At 40.4% G+C, this 20,442-nt stretch overlaps 1 protein-coding gene across 1 annotated transcript in view; it reads right to left on the minus strand.

The window, feature by feature from the left end:
• Positions 1-2,474: 2,474 nt before the first annotated feature.
• LOC142201314 (meprin A subunit beta-like) overlaps positions 2,475-20,442 on the minus strand; it is a 37,120-nt gene continuing 19,152 nt past the window's right edge. The window contains exons 6-15 of the mRNA XM_075272151.1: positions 18,353-18,470; positions 16,617-16,795; positions 15,446-15,664; positions 14,822-14,974; positions 13,373-13,588; positions 12,025-12,480; positions 9,706-9,891; positions 4,053-4,317; positions 3,075-3,264; positions 2,475-2,572 (exon numbers count right to left, since the gene is read on the minus strand). Coding sequence (XP_075128252.1) covers positions 2,558-2,572; positions 3,075-3,264; positions 4,053-4,317; positions 9,706-9,891; positions 12,025-12,480; positions 13,373-13,588; positions 14,822-14,974; positions 15,446-15,664; positions 16,617-16,795; positions 18,353-18,470 — 1,997 coding nt within the window. The 3' untranslated portion in view covers positions 2,475-2,557. The remainder of the gene's footprint in view (positions 2,573-3,074; positions 3,265-4,052; positions 4,318-9,705; positions 9,892-12,024; positions 12,481-13,372; positions 13,589-14,821; positions 14,975-15,445; positions 15,665-16,616; positions 16,796-18,352; positions 18,471-20,442) is intronic.

The following is a 20,442-nucleotide window of genomic DNA, read 5'->3' on the forward strand; positions in this document are numbered from 1 at the left end:
TAACTGCGATAAGAGCGGGGATAGCTTGTAGGACCTTGTGTGACATAATCCGTCACATGACTAGGTGGGCGTGTCTATAGCCCGTCCAGTCCTGGAAGAGAAGGAGAGATGTGCTGCTAGGTAATGAGGGGGAGGGAGATGGAGAGTGTCTGTCTGTGTGTGTGTGTGCTATCTGTGTATTAGGAGGAGAGGTCTGTGTCCTGATATCTGTGTATTAGGAGGAGAGGTCTGTGTGCTGATATCTGTGTATTAGGAGGAGAAGATAGTGTACTGAGATCTGTGTATTAGGAGAAGGGGGAGGTCAGTGTCAGTAGCTGGATCAGTACTCTACACATTGTTTGTATTCAGACTTGCCTGCAATTGCTGTTACTAATGACTGTCTAATAGTAGTCAGGGGGTGCTCTGTGTATTGTATTGTACTGAAGGGGAGGGGGATGTGAGATGCATAATGGAGAGTGTGTGAGTGTGTATGTATGTGTGGTGAGGAGCAACAGTAACCTAGGGGCAGAGATGGATGGGAGGACATGAAAATGGAGGTAGAGATGAGGGGTGCATGAAACTGGGGGCAGATGGAGGGAGGGCATGAAATGTCACGTGACATCCATGCGTTATTAAAAATGGCCAACGCCACCAAAGCAAAGACTGCAGCGGAGCCGGAGACAGGTAAGTAACTTTTTTTTTTATATATATATGTCTATCTCCCCTCGGTCTCCGATTATTATACTCTGGGGTCTGAAAACACCCCAGAGTATAATAATTGTTCGTGGGTGTTCATTATGGGGCATAATCCCGTGTGCAGGGGCCACAATGGGGTATAATACTGTGTGCAGGGGCCACTATGGGACATAATAGAGCATGCAGGAATGCGGCGTGGTGGGGGGGGGTCGGTCGGTCAAGGTCTTCGGTGTCGGTCAGGAAGGGGGGGGGGGGGCATGTCAAAAGTTCGCCACGGGGCCCCGCCATTCCTAGTTACGCCACTGGCTACAAGTCCATCTCCAAAGACCTGAATGTTCCTGTGTCTACCGTGCACAGTGTCATCAAGAAGTTTAAAGCCCATGGAACTGTGGCTAACCTCCCTAGATGTGGATGGAAAAGAAAAATTGACGAGAGATTTCAACGCAAGATTGTGCGGATGGTGGATAAAGAACCTCGACTAACATCCAAACAAGTTCAAGCTGCCCTGCAGTCCGAGGGTACAACAGTGTCAACCCGTACCATCTGTCAGCGTCTGACTGAAAAGGGATTGTATGGTAGGAGACCCAGGAAGACCCCACTTCTTACCCAGAGACATAAAAAAGCCAGGCTGGAGTTTGCCAAAACTTACCTGAGAAAGCCAAAAACGTTTTGGAAGAATGTTCTCTGGTCAGATGAGACAAAAGTAGGAAAAGGCCTCAACATAGAGTTTACAGGGAAAAAAAAAAAAAAAAAAAAAGAGGCCTACAAAGAAAAGAACACGGTCCCTACAGTCAAACATGGACTGCTTGACCGTGTGCATGGCATTATGAAGTCTGAAGACTACCAACACATTGTGCAGCATAATGTAGGGCCCAGTGTGAGAAAGCTGGGTCTCCCTCAGAGGTCATGGGTCTTCCAGCAGGACAATGACCCAAAACACCCTTCAAAAAACACTAGAAAATGGTTTGAGAGAAAGCACTGGAGACTTCTAAAGTGGCCAGCAATGAGTCCAGACCTGAATCTCATAAAACACCTGTGGAGAGATCTCTTGATGGCAGTTTGGAGAAGGCCCCCTTCACATCTCAGGGACCTGGAGCAGTTTGCCAAAGAAGAATGGTCTAAAATTCCAGCAGAGCATTGTAAGAAACTCATTGATGGTTACCGGAAGCGGTTGTTCACAGTTATTTTGTTAGGTTGTGCTACCAAGTATTAGGCTGAGGGTGCCAATACTTTTGTCCGGCCCATTTTTGGAGTTTTGTGTAAAATGATCAATGATTTGACTTTTTTTTCATTCTCTTTTGTGTTTTTTCATTGCAAGCAAAATAAATGAAGATATTAATACCAAAGAGTTTGTGCTTGCAATCATTTTCTGGAAGAAAGGAGTATTATCTGAAAGGGGTGCCAATACTTTTGGCCAACACTGTATAGTATTTAGGTGACATATTTTGATGACAAATTGTGTGGCACAGTCCTTGATTTTTTTTTTTCTTTAATTTACATCAGCACACCGTACATAAGGTTGCCTACCCCCTGCTCTAGACATAGTTCCCACCTGTCATGGTTTTTGTTATAAACCCCACTGAAGTACGATAGCACCATTCGGATGTGGTGTCTTTTTCATGGACAAAGTAATGCAGTTTTCCCCTTGAAAAATTACATAATCTGCAATGGGCAGATGTGAACATAACCTTAAGGAACAAGCCCTATATGTAGGTTCAGGTCTTGGCTGAATGTTGTGTGCAGTGACTGGCAGTATGTGACCCATCACAGGTATATACAGTATATGAAGAAGCAATGGAGACAATGATTCTCAGGTTTATTAAGTCATGATCCAAGACTGCAGCAGATGTCCCACTTTTATATTCGGGATCCTTTATCTGGTTCACATTGCGGTTTTCTGTAAGAAAAGAATTCCAGTGGTCAGTATATATAATGTATAGACTTGATGCTCTTTACTAGTTATGTGCTATTAATGGTTCTTAGACCAGAGTCTTAAACCTATGTTATTTTGGATGCGCAGAATAATTTGATCTTGAGACTAGTTTCACACACAGCAGTTTTGTAAAACGCAATGACATTTGGTCAGGGTAGTTTTTTTGTTTGTTTTTTTTAAGCCAGTTTTTTTGTACACTCAATAAAATACAACTAAGATATTACACTTGTATACTATATCAGTGTATGTAGAGGGGAGGAGGCCATGTGCTAATTTTTGTCATCTCAGGCCAATAACCTGATACACAACCCATCCTTCGGAAAAATGGTTTCACATATGTTATCAGTGAGGACAATTCTTAGAGAATCATTAAATCTAGAAAATACACAAAAATAACATGCCCACTATTCTTTTCCATCATAACTTTGTAGTCGACTCTCTGTATTAATGAGGTCAATATACTTACGATGTTCTCAACATCCTTCATTTTTTGTTTGTTCTTCTTTTTAAGGCAGTACACCGTAACAAGTGTGATTATTAACATTACTACGAATATGGTCACGGATGATGACACGGCAATCACGACTGTGTCCTTGCTGGAAACTTTGGTTTCGCATTTGTCTCCAACATACCACCAGTCTGAAGTCACTTTGCACCTACATACAAATAACAATTTAGTTTCATGTTATGCTCAAACTGGCAAGACAAATACTATGTAGCCTGAATACTTGTATTTATAAACAGGCTAAATTCACATTTGTGGCGGAGTTTCACTTGGAGACTCCATCACAGTGTCTGCCTGTGAACCTCCGAATAAGAGTGAGCTTTCTTGGTGTACACTTATACACCCCCCTCCCCCCCCCCCAAGTCTCCTGGTATTGGTGTGGTCCAATGTATTGCTTTTTCAATTGACCAAACATGACTGAATGATCCTGTCATACAGTGGCTGAGTAATCATAGTTCTATCATGTTCTGGGGGTCTGTTAGGGGTCTGGGGGTCTTTTGAACAGTCGTCTGTTTCCTGTTCCATTCTCTTTACATTACCTACCATGAACAACTGATTTGTGGGAATGCCAGACGGACCCTTACTGATTTGGTATTGATGAACTTTACTTAAGATAGGTCATCCACATGTTTAGCCCAAAAGACACCCACTTAACTGGTTGTCAGGGGTAGTGATGAGTTAATACCCATTGTCCAGTGGTTTACAAACTATCCAAACCTCCAGTGATGGCCTTTTTGTAAATGCTTCAGCCAGTCAGTAATAGTAATTTGAAGATTTTGCATGTGGACCATTCCCACCCCTTGCTTGTCCCTATAGACAGCCCTGATGTTCATTACTTATCTTATATGGTAAAGCTTTAGTATACATAAAAAGTACAGTACAACTATTCCTATCAAGACCTAGTACTTGTAAAAGAAATACTAGAAATAGTATTTGTACCTGCAAACTGGCTCATTATTTATTAAGATGCAGACTCCATCATTTTTGCAATCCTGGATAGGACAGAAGTTAGTCCCTGGAGGTCCCGTTGGTTGTGGTCCTGACGCAGTTGTTGTAGATGTAGCTGTATTTGGAGTTGTTGTTGTAGTTGTAGCTGTATTTGGAGTTGTTGTTGTAGTTGTAGCTGTATTTGGAGTTCTAGTTGTAGTTGATGGAGATTGAGTTGACGGAGGTATAGGCTGGGTGGTATTAAGATGTGTGACATCTAGTGAAACATGAAGGACATAACTACATCAGTCACAATAACACTCTACATATATTTACTGTGTGTTGAGCTGTGTATCTAATCCTGCAACATGTGATGCTGTAAGCTAATCTGTGTATCTAATCCTCCGACGTGTGATACTGTGTGCTGAGCTGGGTATCTAATCCTTCGACGTGTGATACTGTGTGCTGTGCTGGGTATCTAATCCTCCGATGTGTGATACTGTGTGCTGAGCTGTGTATCTAACCCTTTGATGGTTGAATATCAGTTTTGGATATCAATGTTGATACATTACCATTCAAAAGTTTAGAGTCACTTAAAAATTTCCTTATTTTTGAAAGAAAAGCACAGTTTTTTCAATGACGATAACATTAAATGAATCAAAATTACACTCTATACATTGTTGTTGTGGTAAATGGCTATTCTAGCTGCAAACATCTAGTTTTTAATGCAATATCTACATAGATGTATAGAGGCCCATTTCCAGCAACCATCACTCCAGTGTTCTAATGGTACAATTGTGTTTGCTATCTGTGTAAGAAGGCTAATGGATATTTAGAAAACCCTTGAAAACCCTTGTGTAAGTATGTTGGCACAGATTAAAACAGTTTTGCTGGTTAGAGAAGCTATAAAACTGACCTTCCTTTGAGCTAGTTGAGAAGCTGGAGCATTACATTTGTTGGTTCGATTGAACTCTCAAAATGGCCATAAAAAGAGAACTTTCATGTGAAACTCGACAGTCTATTCTTGTACTTAGAAATGAAGGCTATTCCATGCGAGAAATTGCTCCCTTCACAGTACAGCACAAACAGGCTCTAACCAGAGTAGAAAGAGAAGTGGGAGGCCCCGCTGCACAACTGAGCAACAAGACAAGTACATTAGAGTCTCTAGTTTGAGAAATCGACGCCTCACCGATCCTCACCTGGCAGCTTCATTAAATAGTACCGGCGGGCTGTGGTGCAGTCAGGCAGGGGAGCGCAGAGTTGGCGGAGGTCTTTTGTCTCTTACTCTGTGCACTTACTCTACCCAGGATTTGACACCTTTCTGACCTTTCTGGCTGTTGTCACACACAGAGCTGGTGAAAGATAATACCTGTGTGTGATTCTTCACCATTTTGCGGACCATTTTTCTTTCTCTTGCAGACGAATGACGGAGAAACACTTAAGGAAAGCTGTCCCAAGATTTTACTGTAAATTTTAGTTTCCATTGGACTCTGCTAGAAATCTGCTGCAGGTCTGAAAAGCCACAACATGATGTGATATGTGCACCAGTCTGTATCCAGCGTAATATCCACACTTGAGAAAGGGACGTTATTTGGCCCGAAATGCGTTGTGTATATTGTCCAATAAAGAGTTTCCAGTTATTTCTTATTTCTTTGCCTAATCTTGTGAGTAGGCTGGTCTTTACTATCCCATTGTCCCGACGTCTTCGTGCCGTTTTTCCAGCAGCTGCCCTGACCTCTCACCATATAGGTGTTACATGCATTTAGGGTTGTTGTGACGTATTCACAACCCTACCAGGTGAGAAGCTATCTGCTCATCTATTATCTGCCTCATCCAGTGGTAATACACGAGGATCTGCTCAGTGCTGTCCTTTCTGTTTTTGTCATTTTATATATATAATATATAATGTTTCATGCAGAAAAATGCTGACTGTCAGGGCAAGGTACAACAAAGCAAAGCTATCATATAATAGACGTAGAAGCTGAACAGTATGATAAGGAAAGGAATGCTCTCCTTAACACTAAAGAAGATAATAGGAGCTATACAAGTTAGTTGACTTACATACCGTCATATCTTGAGAGAATGCTGCCCTACTATTTGGTTCACTATGTGAAAAAACAACCTATGTTTTTTTAAAGATGATGAAAATCTAAAAATTCAGTATGTAAAAATATATGTATTTATTACATCCCTGATACAATTCTATTAATAATGATATGTTAATTATAAAGGACACGGGGATGTTTTATTTAGACTGCTGCATAGTACGTCAGTCTTAATCATCAGGACTGCTGGAGTGAGATGTACTAACACTCAGGGGTGTAACTACCGCCATAGCAGCGGAGGCAGCTGCCACAAGGCCTGGGACATTAGGGGCCCGGTGACAGCCGCTACCGCTGCTATCATTATACTCGGGGGTCTTTGCAGACCCCCGAGTATAATGATCAGCGGACCGGGAGAGGTAACAGAACGTAACAAACACTGTTACTTACCTCTCCACGATCCTACAAAGGCCTCCTTCCTACTTGTCTGACGTCACATGAACCCGGCCTGCTTCCCGGGTCATGTGACGTCCGACGTCATAGAAGAAGGACGGCAGCGGAGAAGACAGCGTAGGAGCCGGGGGACAGGTAAGAAACAGTAATTTTTTATGTTTTTATTCCCCCCGTGTCTCTGATTATTATACTCTCTGATTATTATATACAGTATAATAATTGTTTATGGGTGTCCACTATGGGCTATAATACTATGTGCAGTGGCCACTATGGGGGATAATACTGTGTGCAGGGGCCACTATGGGGCATAATACTGTGTGAAGGGGCCACTAATGGACATAATACTGTGTGCAGGGCTTACTAAGGGACGTAATAGAGTGCGGAGGAGGGGGTCAGTCGAGGTCTTCGGTGTCGGTTGGCAGGGGGGCTCATGTCAAAAGTTCGCCACGGGGCCCCGCCATTCCTAGTTACGCCACTGCTAACACTTATAAGAGGGCTATGTCTAGTAACAATTATATCGCCTCTTGGGTGGTCTGTGATATCTATGCTAGCTGAAGATGGGGCCTATCAGCAGGAAATTAAAAGTCACAGGGCTCAGATGTCTCACAATAATAATATCGCACTTGCACCAGTCCTCCAGTTTGACATATCGGCTAAATTTTAAAAGACTAAATAAGATTAAGTCCCCACGTACCACCCCGCAGCAAAAAAGCGATGCAAGAAAAACTGCGGCGGCGGCAACACATCACGGTTTTTCCCGCAACAGCTTTTACAGAAAGTTTGCAGAGGTTTCCTCCTTGAACTTTCTGCTTCCATTATACCTATGGGGAAGCCGCTGGTGTTTCTATAGGTATAACTGACTCGGCATGGCCACTGCGCGTGTTTTGCCGCACTGTGGGGATGGGATTTGCTAGAATCCCATTCATTACACAGTGACTGTAAACACTACATTTTTTTCTGCTTAATACAGTTTGTGAAACTAAATTATTTTGGTCGGTCCGTGTACAACACAAAACCACAAATCGGTCTGAAAAACAGTCATCATGTTAAAAACTTTTTAACCTTTACTTAAAGGGGTATTCCCACGTCGCATACTCACCAGTCTTCACTGCTGTAGAATCTTCTTTCTTCCTGGTTTCTTGTGTCATTTGGTGGGCGGGGTTTCATGCAACTTGCCATTTTGCTCCACCCCAAATTAGTGTGTAGCTCCGCCCACCGCACAGCCTGATCCTATGGGGCGGCTGAAAGGCCTGTGATATCATCAAAGGTCCTCAAACACTATATGCACAATACTGCCTGTCTCTGCCATAATGAACACAATTGAATTAGCTAACCTAATAAATGGGAGAACAGAAGACGAGTTCAGAAATGCAAGCAGCTCCCCTCCTCTATCTGAGAGCAGGGAGCTAGGTCACATGTGTGGTGTAGACACAGGAACAGCTAGAAACACAGGCTTGCTCCCCTGCACTTAGCCCCTCCTCCCTCCCCCCTGAGAGCAGGCAGATACATCACTTGACTTTTGAGCAGATAAGTCAAGGGCTGTGTCAACAATGACATGAATAAAGTGATATAGTGGACAAACAAAGCAGTTTTGCTGAAGCAATGTATTTAGGAAAAGTCTTACATCCACATTAACAAGCAGTATAGCTAGGATCCTTGTGATGGGACAACCCCTTCAACTTCAGCTTTTTTAATTAGATTTTATGAAAATATGTTTATTTCCTGGCTACATGTCCTGGTAACCATAAATTATTGTAAACCACCCTAGAAATTCAGCAACATTAGGGAATATTCATATGTAGACAACTTTGTACAGAAATTTATGCTACTGTCTAAGAAATCTCCATAAATCTTGGTGTCTGCAGACAAAACAAACCCAATTCAGGTAAATGGAGCAGATTTTTAGGAGAAATCTGCTGTGAAGAGTTTATTGATGGTTTGGCAGAAAGTCAACCTGTTATGGCTTATCATTATCAGATTGTTGGGGGTTAGACAACCAGTATCCCATCACCCCATCTGCTGCCATAGCAGTTGCAAGAACCAGAATGAGTACAGAGAATGGAGCCAGAAGTACAGCTTCATTTTCTGTATAATGGTTATACTATATCACTGCTGCTTAACTACCATTCATGTGAACAGAAACTGCAAAAAACCATCATGACAACCATGCAGAGAACAGAGTCAGCTATACAGTTGTGTTATTGCTGCATGCTGGAGATCTCTGCAAAGAGCTGATCAGTGAGGGTCCCTGGTGTGGGACCAATCTGATATTGATGACTTATGTTATGGATAGATCAATAATATGTTTAACCCAGAAAACCTCGTAAGACTAAGGCCCCACGTGCCATCCCACAGCAAAAAAAGAGAAAAACGGGAAAAATCATGGCGGCAACGTATCATGGTTCTTCCCGCAGCGCTTTAGACAGAAAGTTTTCAGAGGTTTCCTCTACAGACTTTCTGTTTCAATTATACCTATGGGGAAACCGCTGACGTTTCCGTTGGTATAATTAACATGCTGCGATTTCCAAAACGGTGCCATTTTCGGAAATCGCAGTGTGTCCACAGCGCTGTTTATACTGCAAAGTGGGCATGGGATTTGCTAAAATCCCATCCACTTTGCCCTGACTGTAAAACACTGCGATTTTTCTCACGGTGTTTCCACCACATGGGATCCTGGCCTCAAGATATCTGCTTACTTCCAATAATGTATGTAATATATACCCACTGCCACCAATTTCTGTATGGCTAGAAAATTCCTATATTAGTATTATTCTACAAGATAACCAATGTACAGTAATCTAAGCCATAGAATAAGCGCATTCATTGTACTATACTCTAAATGTTGGCTAAAAACTGGCCTAAGACATAAAAATGTTGATGATTTTGGCTGTATCAACCTGCTATATAATGTGCATGAGGGTCTCAATATGTTCAATCCTTCACTCCCAATGGGAAAGTGGTCTGGTAGAAGAGTCTTACATTTTTTGATCTAGTCTAGCCACACGGACAAAGGTGAAAACAGCGCATGTAATAGCATCCTCCTCTTATGTATGCCCAACATACAATTAAATGTTAACTATAAAACAATTCTATGTAATGTGTTGTGGCTGCCAGGAAAATTTTTGTTTTTAGACCATTAGACATTCGAAGCATTTAGACGTTCTACTTACCATCGACTGATAACAACATAAATGCATCTCCCCCTTTAAGAAAATCTCTGCTGGTAACTCTGCCGTGTGTGATATATGCTGACGTTCCTAATCCTGGTCCACGGAAGTACTGGGTTCCATTAGGATAGAGGAAAGGGTTACCAACTTTTGAAGGTTTATCCCAGAAATATTGTCCTGAACCAGTACCTGGAAATAGAAAATACATTTTGTGAATTTCTTCTTTTCCTGTGTTATAGTAATATTTACATGTGCAAAGTTGAACTGTGATATAGCTACATTACTAGAGCTCCTATCATTACCACAAAAGGCTACGTTCACATTGCACTGAGACTCTATAGGAGACTGATGCAATGTGCACCTGAAAATTGGTGAAGGAAAAAGTCCTGCACGGATTACTTTTTCCTCCGCCAGTTCCAGTTTTGAGGCTAAGACCCCACATAGTGAGCTGTAGCAAAAAGACGCTGCAGGAAAGACCATGGCGGTATCTCACTACGTTTTTTTTCAGTGTTTTTCACAGAAAGTCCGAAGAGTTGTCCTCTGTGAACTTTCTGCGTTAATTATACTCATACAGAAAAAATTCATAGGTGCAATTGACATGCTGTGATCTTTTAAAAAGCAAATGTTCTTGAAATTGCAGTTTTTCACTGCAGATTTTTTTTTTCTGCAATGTGTGGATGGGATTAGCAGGAATTTCATCCATTTTGAAGGTACTGTAAAACCCTGCATTTTTTGCTTAGATATTTCCACTGTGAACAAAATGCTGCGTTTTTTCAGTGTGGGACCCTGCCCTGAAACGCTATTTTAACCATCCACCTCTCCATTGTTTTGGTCCGCTGACATACCAGTACAACGTAGAGATGACGATAGTGTGAACCTAGGATAACAATCCTTCCTTAGGTAGCTGCAGAGGTACAATACATTAGTATAATAGATGTAATGCAGAAAAAATATTGCAGCAGGTTTATTAATACTGTCTAAGGCTAAGGCCCCACGGGACGTCCCACAGCAATAAAGCGCTGCGGGAAAAACTGCAGCGTTTTCCTCCTATGGGGAAACCGCCTGCGATTCTGTAGGTATAATTGGCATGCTGAGATTTCCAAAACCGCGCCATTTTCACTAGTATCCCATTCAGTTTGCCATTACTGGAAAACACAGGAGATTTTTCCTGCAACGTTTAAGCCACGGGCAAATCACAGCGTTTCCGTCCCGTGGTGTCCCGGTCTAAAAGCTGGACAATGCAAACTTAGACAGCCTTAGACTGCACAAGAATGGTCAAATTATGTGATGCTGTTTGAGAAATCTGTTGCGTTTTTTTGACTATTTGGTGTAACTTTACACCTCCTGTTAGTTGGTTTAGTGTCCTGCAGAAAAATGTGCAGTGTCACAATTTAGGCCATGCCCACTTCATGTAAAGCCACACCAAGTTGTAAAAGTGTCTTAAAAAATGTGAATATCTTAAAAATACAAGGGTCAGGGGATAATCATACACATTAGGGAGAGTGTGTGCCTACATAGGCGTACAGAGACTTACAAGTCATTCCTGCTCCGCTAGGGATTCTGGGTAAAAAATATGCAAATCTATTCTCCAAGATGTAATTAGGAGAACAGTGCACTCTGTATGCTGCCTTCTAGAGGCAAAATCATCACTGCCAGGACTCTTGCTCCAAAGGGTGGTCACACCAAATATTGATGTGACATAGATTTCTCTTTTGGTCATTCACTTTCATTCATTTTGACAAAAATAAACTAATCTGTTTTTGACACCATTCTTACTTTACAGCATTATTCTTCTACTGCGTAAAACTTTTGCACTCTAGTGTGTGTGTGTATATATATATATATATATATATATATATATATATATATATATGCACAGAGTCATTATTGTTAGTTATTATTTATATGTATTAATTATTGTGAATCATTATTCTGCATTATTGTAGTATTATTATTAGTTATTATTTATAAGTATTCTTTGTTGTTGTTTTTCAAGCTAAGGCCCCATATAGTGGGCGAAGTAAAAAAAAAAAACGCAGCAGAAACGCATCTCAGTTTTTCCCACAACACTTTTCACATAAAGCCAACAGAGTTTTCCTCTGCAGACTTTCTGCTTCAATTATACCAATAGGGAAACCACTGACATTTCCGCAGGTTTAATTGGCATGCAGCAATCCATTAGAATGAATCCAAGTTTACTTTGTTTTATATAAGTGTGAAATCTTTCTGACTAGTTTATTAAAAAATCATAAGTCTGAGATTTGAAATCAAAATTTGGACAAAACATTCAGATCCAGTAATATTTTTATATCTAGAACTTACCTGTCAAGCGATAAGGATCTGTTGTGATGCTCCTCAGATTTGACATTCGCTTTCGAATATCTGGATTTTGATCCATAAGAGTCATGGTTGCCTGTCTTAGAGAACATGGCCATTGCAGTGTGTCGTCATTCTCCCCAGAGATGAGATGGAAATATACCCCTAGGTCGTAGAGCAGAGGTCCTGAAGTGCTGGCTGCAAGTTGTACTTGGAAAGCATAGCCATCCTTGGAATAGAATGGTGGGCTGAAAAGTTCCGGATTTTCAGCGTTCAGCTGGTTAGTGAAGTTTCTGATATGCCAGATATGATGTGGGCACTTTGCTTCTGAAAAATTGATGTCATCAATTGAAATCCCTCCATTGGCGTTTCCACCTCCTTTGACTCCTTCAAAGACTACACGGAACTTGTTACTGGTGGATAAAGGGACGTGATATAGCTGCCAGTAATCTTGTGGCTGACCTGTAAAGACGAAATACTCATCAGAGAGCTGCCGCAACAATTCTCAGTCTGCAGCCAGTTAGAATTCAAGCACATATCTGTATTACAATGTATTTAATATATCTATTATTATTATTATTATTATCATCATTATTATATTTATTTAGTATTATTACAGCTTTTAATGGAAAAGTAACTTCACATTGCAAAGCTGTTGTACATGTGTTTTAATATATTAATTTATAATCATAATTAAAGGGGTTCTCCAGCTTCCAAAAATTATCTGCAAATACATCCACAGTAGTGCTAAATACTCACTGTTCGGTTGTGCATCCTTCTCTTGGCTTTATTTTACTTGAGACCCCTTGTATTACCTTTATTTACATGCAGTGAGTCTATGAACAAACTACATTTCCCATGAGTCATCTGCCTGCTCTCACTCTCTGTGTACCCCTCCCTCCTCCACTTTCCCCAGCGATGAATTCACAGGTAATAAATTACTCCCATATCTGAGGTCACATGTTGCTGTGATGTTTCCTTTGCAAGCTCATTCCTCCTGTGAGCATCAATCACAGAGAGTGAAACATGGGAAATGTAGTTTGTTCACATATTCACTACAGTGATAACAGTGATACAAGTAACACAAAGCCAAGCAAACGGTACACAAGGAAACATCATAGTACATACATCATGCACACACAAAACATTATTGTGTACACTATGACATCACAGCATATGAAGAAAGTAATTATAATGATGTTTAGATTTGATCCATTTCATTCAGAATTTGTGAATTGCAAAATATCCCAGATTATCAGGCAGTCATATATTATGTATATAAGGTGCACTTGACTGTGTAAAATGGGTACTAAAATACTGAAATCAAATTTGTTGCTATATTAAAATCACTAACCATTGACAGCGGTGATGAATTTCAGTGTGCCATTTGGTGCGGCTTCTGTGTATTCTCGTATCCAGATGTTAAGTTGGTCACTTTCATGCCCATTGTGGTAATAAAAGAATTCCAGGCACTGAAAATCTCTCTTTGGGTAAAAGAGACGACTTTCCAGCATTGCTCTCTGCCCATTGTTCAGTTTACTTCTGTCAAAGTGCATAAAATAACCACTATCTGCCGGAAAAAGATTGAAAACATTAATTTATAAAACATGATAGATTTTTCTTTTGAGCAAAATTTTTTAAAAGACTCAATGAAAATAGTAGAAAACGTTGGGATACAAAATGACCTTGTAAATCCTTAACCCTTAGCTTACTAGGCAGATTTGTTAAGCTAAATGCAGCAGAATTTTGGTCCTATTTACAACAAGAAATTGTCCCATATACCTTGCATATGATTATTATGATTGTTATGATTGTAGCTTATAGGTAATGGGCTCGACTTCACGCCAGGGGTGTGGCTTAAATGTGCCGTATTGCACATTAGATAAATAAACAAAAATACGCCTTTAGTTGAGCTCCATTTTCTTACACAGAACTCCATTATAAAAATAATCTGTGGAACATATAGGATTAAAAATCATTTCACTTCGTTGGTACTTTGGTTCATTTTTGTATGTCTTCCTTCGCCCCATTGCACAATGTGTGAAATAATCTGAAACAAGGTTCTTTGCCTGGTCAGAGTGCTCTATATATGGCACTATACATTTAACATATGCATGTATCATATGTTATGGCAATTCTGATTGGAAGCAATGTCTTAATGACACAATTTCCATTATACAGAACCTAGTTTTAATTGTAAGGTCTGTTTCTATAAAATAAATGGATTGCTTTGAGGTCATTCGGAGTACCTCACACATGATACAAGTCCTGTGTTAGTTGTCTTGTCCAGCCAGAGCCCTTTTTCTTTACCCGAAGGTTATGTAAGTATTGGGTGCTGACAGACAATAAGGTGAGATTACTAGTTTGTGAATCATAACCAAATTCTACCACAACATCCCTTGCATGGACCTAAAGTTAAATGCCACCTTTGGGGTTGCCTTCAGCCTGTACTAAATGGTCCAGATGACTCCAGACTGTTTTCTGCTCCTGGATATATTTGCCTAAGTTCATATATTAGGTACAATACGGTGATCTAACTTGATCTTAGTACTGAACAAACCTGTTGGTGAAGTTTCTAGGTTACACAACTAATTTGGCAATTGCTTCTCTAAAGCCTAGATGATCTGCAGATAAACTGTGTCCCCACCCTTTGGACCACTGACTAAACTTATGGCATGTGTGTATCTATTATATGTAATCTGAGCCCTGATTTATAACAAGAGTTATGAGTTCATATAATCAAGTGATCCATAAAGTCAGGTATGGAGCAGTAATCTATATTAGGAGATAAGAAGAGGCTTACCTTTGCAATTTCCCAGGTTTGTGTGATCATTGCTTGGTGCATAAGGCACTTGAGAAACATGCTGCCAATCCTCGTTATCTTCCGTACCTTGTATCATTCCACAGATGTTGTTATACTCAAAATCACATGAGTCCAAGAAAGTAATGAATGTAGCTGAGGAAGAAAGGAGCAGTCAGTGCTGTTTTATATCAGCCATAAAATCTAGGGCTCTGTTCACATCATCTTAAGGTTCTTCAGTCTGAAATATACACTTGTATATTGCAAGTGTCTCTGGATGTATATCTGCAGTGGAAGGCATTTAGTTGGATGTGTCCCTAATAGTCTACCATTGTAAAAAAACAAAAGAACCCCCAAAACATCTGTATAAAATAGCATAAAAAAATGCTATTCCAGAGGCCAATAGGACACGCTTATGATTATTGATTAGAGTTCTTTGGCAATATCTGCAAGGAGTTTTTTCCAGTATATATGCATAGCATAGGACTTAAAGTGGACTTTTCATTGCCTCCACCAACTCCAAATCTTTGCATCATTGGAGCACCACATTGGGTGTAAAGTAACAATTAGGATATCTAGCAATATTTTAGATCCATACTTGCAAGTTATGAATAGCTAGAAACTTACAGCAGTTGTACAGTCGATTAAGCTTGTCCAGATCGTAGTCACTAAAATCCATTCTTTGTCCGATCACATCACTGAAGGCTGCAATGCGAGTTACAATGGTTGGTTCAGAGCCAACCTGGAAGGCCGTCTTACTGTAGTGCATTACTGACGTGTAGTCATATGGGACATTTAAGGAATTGGACCGTGAGTCATCATATGTATTGAAATTGTTCTGCGTTCCTGTGAAAATAAAATTCATCTGGTCATTTGTTAAATGTTTTATACTAGTTTACAATAAATGTTAGGATTCATAAATTCCGAGCAAATGATAATACACTCCAATGAAAACTAAGCTAGGCTTAATAACACAGATACCTCCAGATCCCCTAAAGGAGTATTCCATTCAGGGCAAGTGACAGCATACAAGAAAGATTTGCCATTGCTTGCTAACAGTAGGGGTCCGAATGCTGAGAATCACTGGTAGAATAAAGGTACTACATCGCTATTTGGAACATGGCAGCCATCTTTGAAATTTTTATCCTAACTCCCCATAGTTGTCCATGGCCCAGCAGTTGGACAAGGGCTACACTGTTCAAAGTGGCAAAGGGACATTTGCCTCTTCATTTTCATGATCATTGAAGGTTCCTGTGGTTGGACCTCCATGATCAGGGAACATGTAGGTAACATATCCGTGCAATGAAATTAGGCTGAGGACCCACATTGCATTTTATGTTGCAGATTTTGCAGCAGTTTTTCTGAGCCAGAACAGAATTGAGACCTATAAGTGCTTACTATATATTTCCCAATCCTTTTGTAGTCATTCCTGGGTTTTGCTCAATAAAGCACAGCAAAATCTGTAACAAAAAAGGCAACTTTTCCACCACTTGTGACCGTAGCCTAAGGCCAATTTTACTTTAGTAATAAGGACTTCTGTAAGGACTATTTGAGCAGTACTTGTGATGCTTAGCTATACTGACAAATTCACTATTGAGAGAGCCGTGCATAAAACAGCCAACATCTATTTTTTCCCAGACATCTTGGAGGTGGGGTGTGTCCTAAACCTTGCATGTTGTTCACTGCATTTGAAGGGCAGCCATGGAGCATTGCTTTATATACATGCAATATACTGTATTAGAGACCTATATAATAAGGGACCATTCATTGAAGTTGGAATAACAAGATGCAGTCTTACCATTCTGAATCCTGTCCCACATTATAATGACATAGTCATCCCTGTCACTACGTGACTGCTCGTGCCAGAATCCCAAAGAATGGAGAAACTCATGCTGAATTGTGGCTATTCTATCACAGTTTTGTCCAAGAGAAAGTTGCTGTTTTCCTCTTCGTAAGTTTCCGATGTATGACCAACATCTACAGGAAGAAGAAAAGAGTTTAGATCAAGTTTAGACCTATTTACTAAATCGGTGGTAAATACTAGATCAGTGGTGGTGCCAGCTTGGTGCCCTGCTCTTCCATAGCCACATAATTGTAACAAGGAGGGTTCAATGATGTGATGCTGCACTTGACTGTGTCTGCCACTCCCATTGGTGTAGAACAGGGGTGGGCAATTAATTTTCCCATGGGGCCGCATAAGAAATTGAAACTATTCTAGAGGGTTCAGCAAATTTAGCTCCACTCACTTCTATGTTAACTCTGCCCATTCTCAATCATCTTTCCATGTGCCCCCACAAAGTATAATCCTCCTACAGTCACCCGTACATTATATGTCCCCACATTATAATGTTCCCTTCCAACTGCCCCACAGTATTACGTCCCCCTCCTTGTGCCCCAATTTAAACTGGTGGAAACTAGAGAGGAAATGAAACTGGAGCAGCTGGAGGGGGATGTTAGCAGTGGGGGTAGTTGGATGGGAACAATAAATTAATGGCAGATTAAGTGGGACATTAAACTTGGGCAGCTAGAGGGGGACATTAAACTGTAGGGGTAGCTGGAGGGTGACAATAAACTGGGGGCAACTAGAGGCAGACAGGTCCCCCTCCAGCTACCTCCAAGGTTTAATGTGACCTCCAATTGTCCCCAGTTTAATGTTCCCCCAGTTTAAGTGCCCCCTTCATCTACCCCCAGTTTCATGTCCCCCCTCCATCTGCCCCAGTTTCATGTTCCTCCTCCATCTCTGCCCCAGTATAACATTCCCCTTCCATCTTTTCCCCTAGGTTACTGAGACACACACAGACACACACACACTCTCCACCCTGTATCTCACATTTCCCTCCCCTCTCAGTACCTTAGGGCACACACCACACATGTCTCCATCTTCTTGCACTGTCCTGCCGGCACTAAGACACGCACCTCTAGACACACCTCCCTAGTGAAGCTAAGCAGGCCGGACTGAATCAATCAGAGGGCTGGATATGGTCGTACATTGCCCAGGTCTGGTTTAGAATTAAGTGACAGTGCACATCCTCGCCATTTGCTCAAGTACTCAAAAATTATAAATATGTGATAAAGAATAATGAAGGTCCATCCTCAGGTCCCAATCTCCTGGTATGTGGTTTCAGACTGTAGCCACCTTTCCCTGCCTTACATCTTTGGCATATATACATATTTTATATGCTGTTTTCTGCCACAGATTATGCTCCAAATCCACAGGGATATTACTACTATAACTCCCCTTCCTTAAAAAGTCTGACTATGGTAAGACAGAAAGTAGAAGACAGAGAGGAGGAGACAGAAGGAGATGCAGCCCTACTTCTACTAGGGTTAGAAAAGAGATGGAGTAGCAGGAGGGAGATAAGCCAGGAGCAGACAATACATCTCAGACAATTCTATAAATTGTTCTCAGTAAATCATTGAGTATAAGGACACAGATGGAAATCAATAAATATAATCAATAAAATACAATTTATAATATAACAAAACTAACACCCATGTTTCCTTATGGGTGGCTGGTAGAAAAGATTTCCATACCCACTTTCCTTGAACACAGAGATGTAATTTCGCTCTCCCTCCCATGGTTTGAAGTCAATACAAGATTTCAGTCGGTAACGCTCAAAGGCTTCCAGGACAAGAGCTTTCGTGTTAATGTCTGAAAAGAATTCATAGAGTATTGAACCTGTACATGGGGCCGTGTCTGAACATGGCAACATTTTTAGAGGGTTGATTGTATTTTATAATGACAATGAAGCAAGACTTTACATGGGTTGTACCATCAAAATCAATGTCACCCAATCTAATGTCACCCAGCAGTGGTGGTTCTAGATACTAAAACCCCTGATGGTCAGCTGATATATTCAGATGAATCCACAGGCAGGCACATATAAAAGAGACCACCAACATGACCCCTTTACTATCCTGAACGTAATATTAAACTATTTTGTTATTTAAAGTAAGTCGACCACCATAGACCTAATATTTAGGTCTATCATGGTCAAGACTTACTATAAATAACAAAATAGTTTAAACTATAGTATATACCTGTACTTATTCTAGACTAGTTTTAATAACGGATATTAATACTGCCCCTTGATCACCCTAGACCACTAGGGATACTAAATATTAAACCTGAATCCACGCTAGAACCTCAGAGACATTACTGGAACACTATCACTAAACCCCACACCACCCCATGTAAAAATGTGTGATACACCATAAAATATGTAGCAATATAACAATGTAATATGTAATATATGTAACATTTGGAAAGTGAATCTAATTAATAAAGGAGGGAGGAGCAATGTCATTTTGCCTTCTCTTACATAGGCACCAAAGCACCTTTAAACCCACCTTTAGGCTAAGGTCCCAAGTTGCAGAAATGCAGCGTTTTTCGTTGGAGATTTTCCTGTGCTTTTTTTGAACCAAAGTCAGGAGTGGGTTTAACAGAAGGGGACTGTCAAAGTGCTTCTTTTATATTTTCCATGCCTTTTCAAGCCACGCCTGACTGTGGCTCAAAAAACTGCAGTAAAATCTGCAACCAAAAATGTTGCATTTCTGCAAAGAGAGGGTTTAGCCTTTAATTGTACCTCCATTTATATAGGTTAATACATGAAACTTTGTATATCTTATTAATATATCTTATTAGACTAATATGTTTTCTTCCCAACTGTTTAGGAGGAGTTACTTTCTTCATATTAGTGTATGAAGAGGGGAGAGGAATAAAAAAAGGCACTCAAATATTTGGTACTTTTACACTCTGCTAATCTGAACTCTTTTAACACAGCTTGGTTGTAGATAAGAGATTACTATTGCACAGAATGAGGCATTAAATTGATTAACTAATCAATTAACAGGAAGTCCTTCTCCACTCCTTCTTTCTTCATAGAGCTTTATGTGTGAGGCTGAATACAGAGATAACTCTAATGTAAACATGCAGTCACACTGAAGATAAGGAGCAGCAGAATAGCTTAATAAGGGATGAAGGAAACAGATCTCCTTGATAAGATATACTGTATTACATCACATACACTATTCATTTATGAATAGTTGTTTATAGCTGGAGTTACACTATAATAATGCATTTATCATACATCTTACCATTTATCCATTTGTCTCTCTATAGAACAATAACATTTGCAGAACTATCACTTCATCTGGTGGTTACAATGAATATTGTCACATGTTGAATAAATCTACATACAATGTATATACTCGAGTGTAAGCCGAATTTTTCAGCCCAGTGAATTTTTTTTTATTTATTTTTTTAGGGGGGGGGGGTGTCACAATATTAATGTATAGAATTTCCCATAAAGAAGGAAAAAAAAGAAGATTTAAAAAATAAATAAATAAATAAAAGTTCTAAATCACTCCTTTTCCCTAGAATTAGAGATGAGCGAACAGTGTTCTATCGAACACATGTTCGATCGGATATCAGGGTGTTCGCCATGTTCGAATCGAATCGAACACCGCGTGGTAAAGTGCGCCAAAATTCTATTCCCCTCCCACCTTCCCTGGCGCCTTTTTTGCACCAATAACAGCGCAGGGGAGGTGGGACAGGAACTACGACACCGGGGGCATTGAAAAAAATTGGAAAAAGTCATTGGCTGCCGAAATCAGGTGAACTC

This window comes from Leptodactylus fuscus, chromosome 4, assembly GCF_031893055.1.
Source record: "Leptodactylus fuscus isolate aLepFus1 chromosome 4, aLepFus1.hap2, whole genome shotgun sequence".
NCBI classification, from domain to species: Eukaryota; Metazoa; Chordata; class Amphibia; order Anura; family Leptodactylidae; genus Leptodactylus; species Leptodactylus fuscus.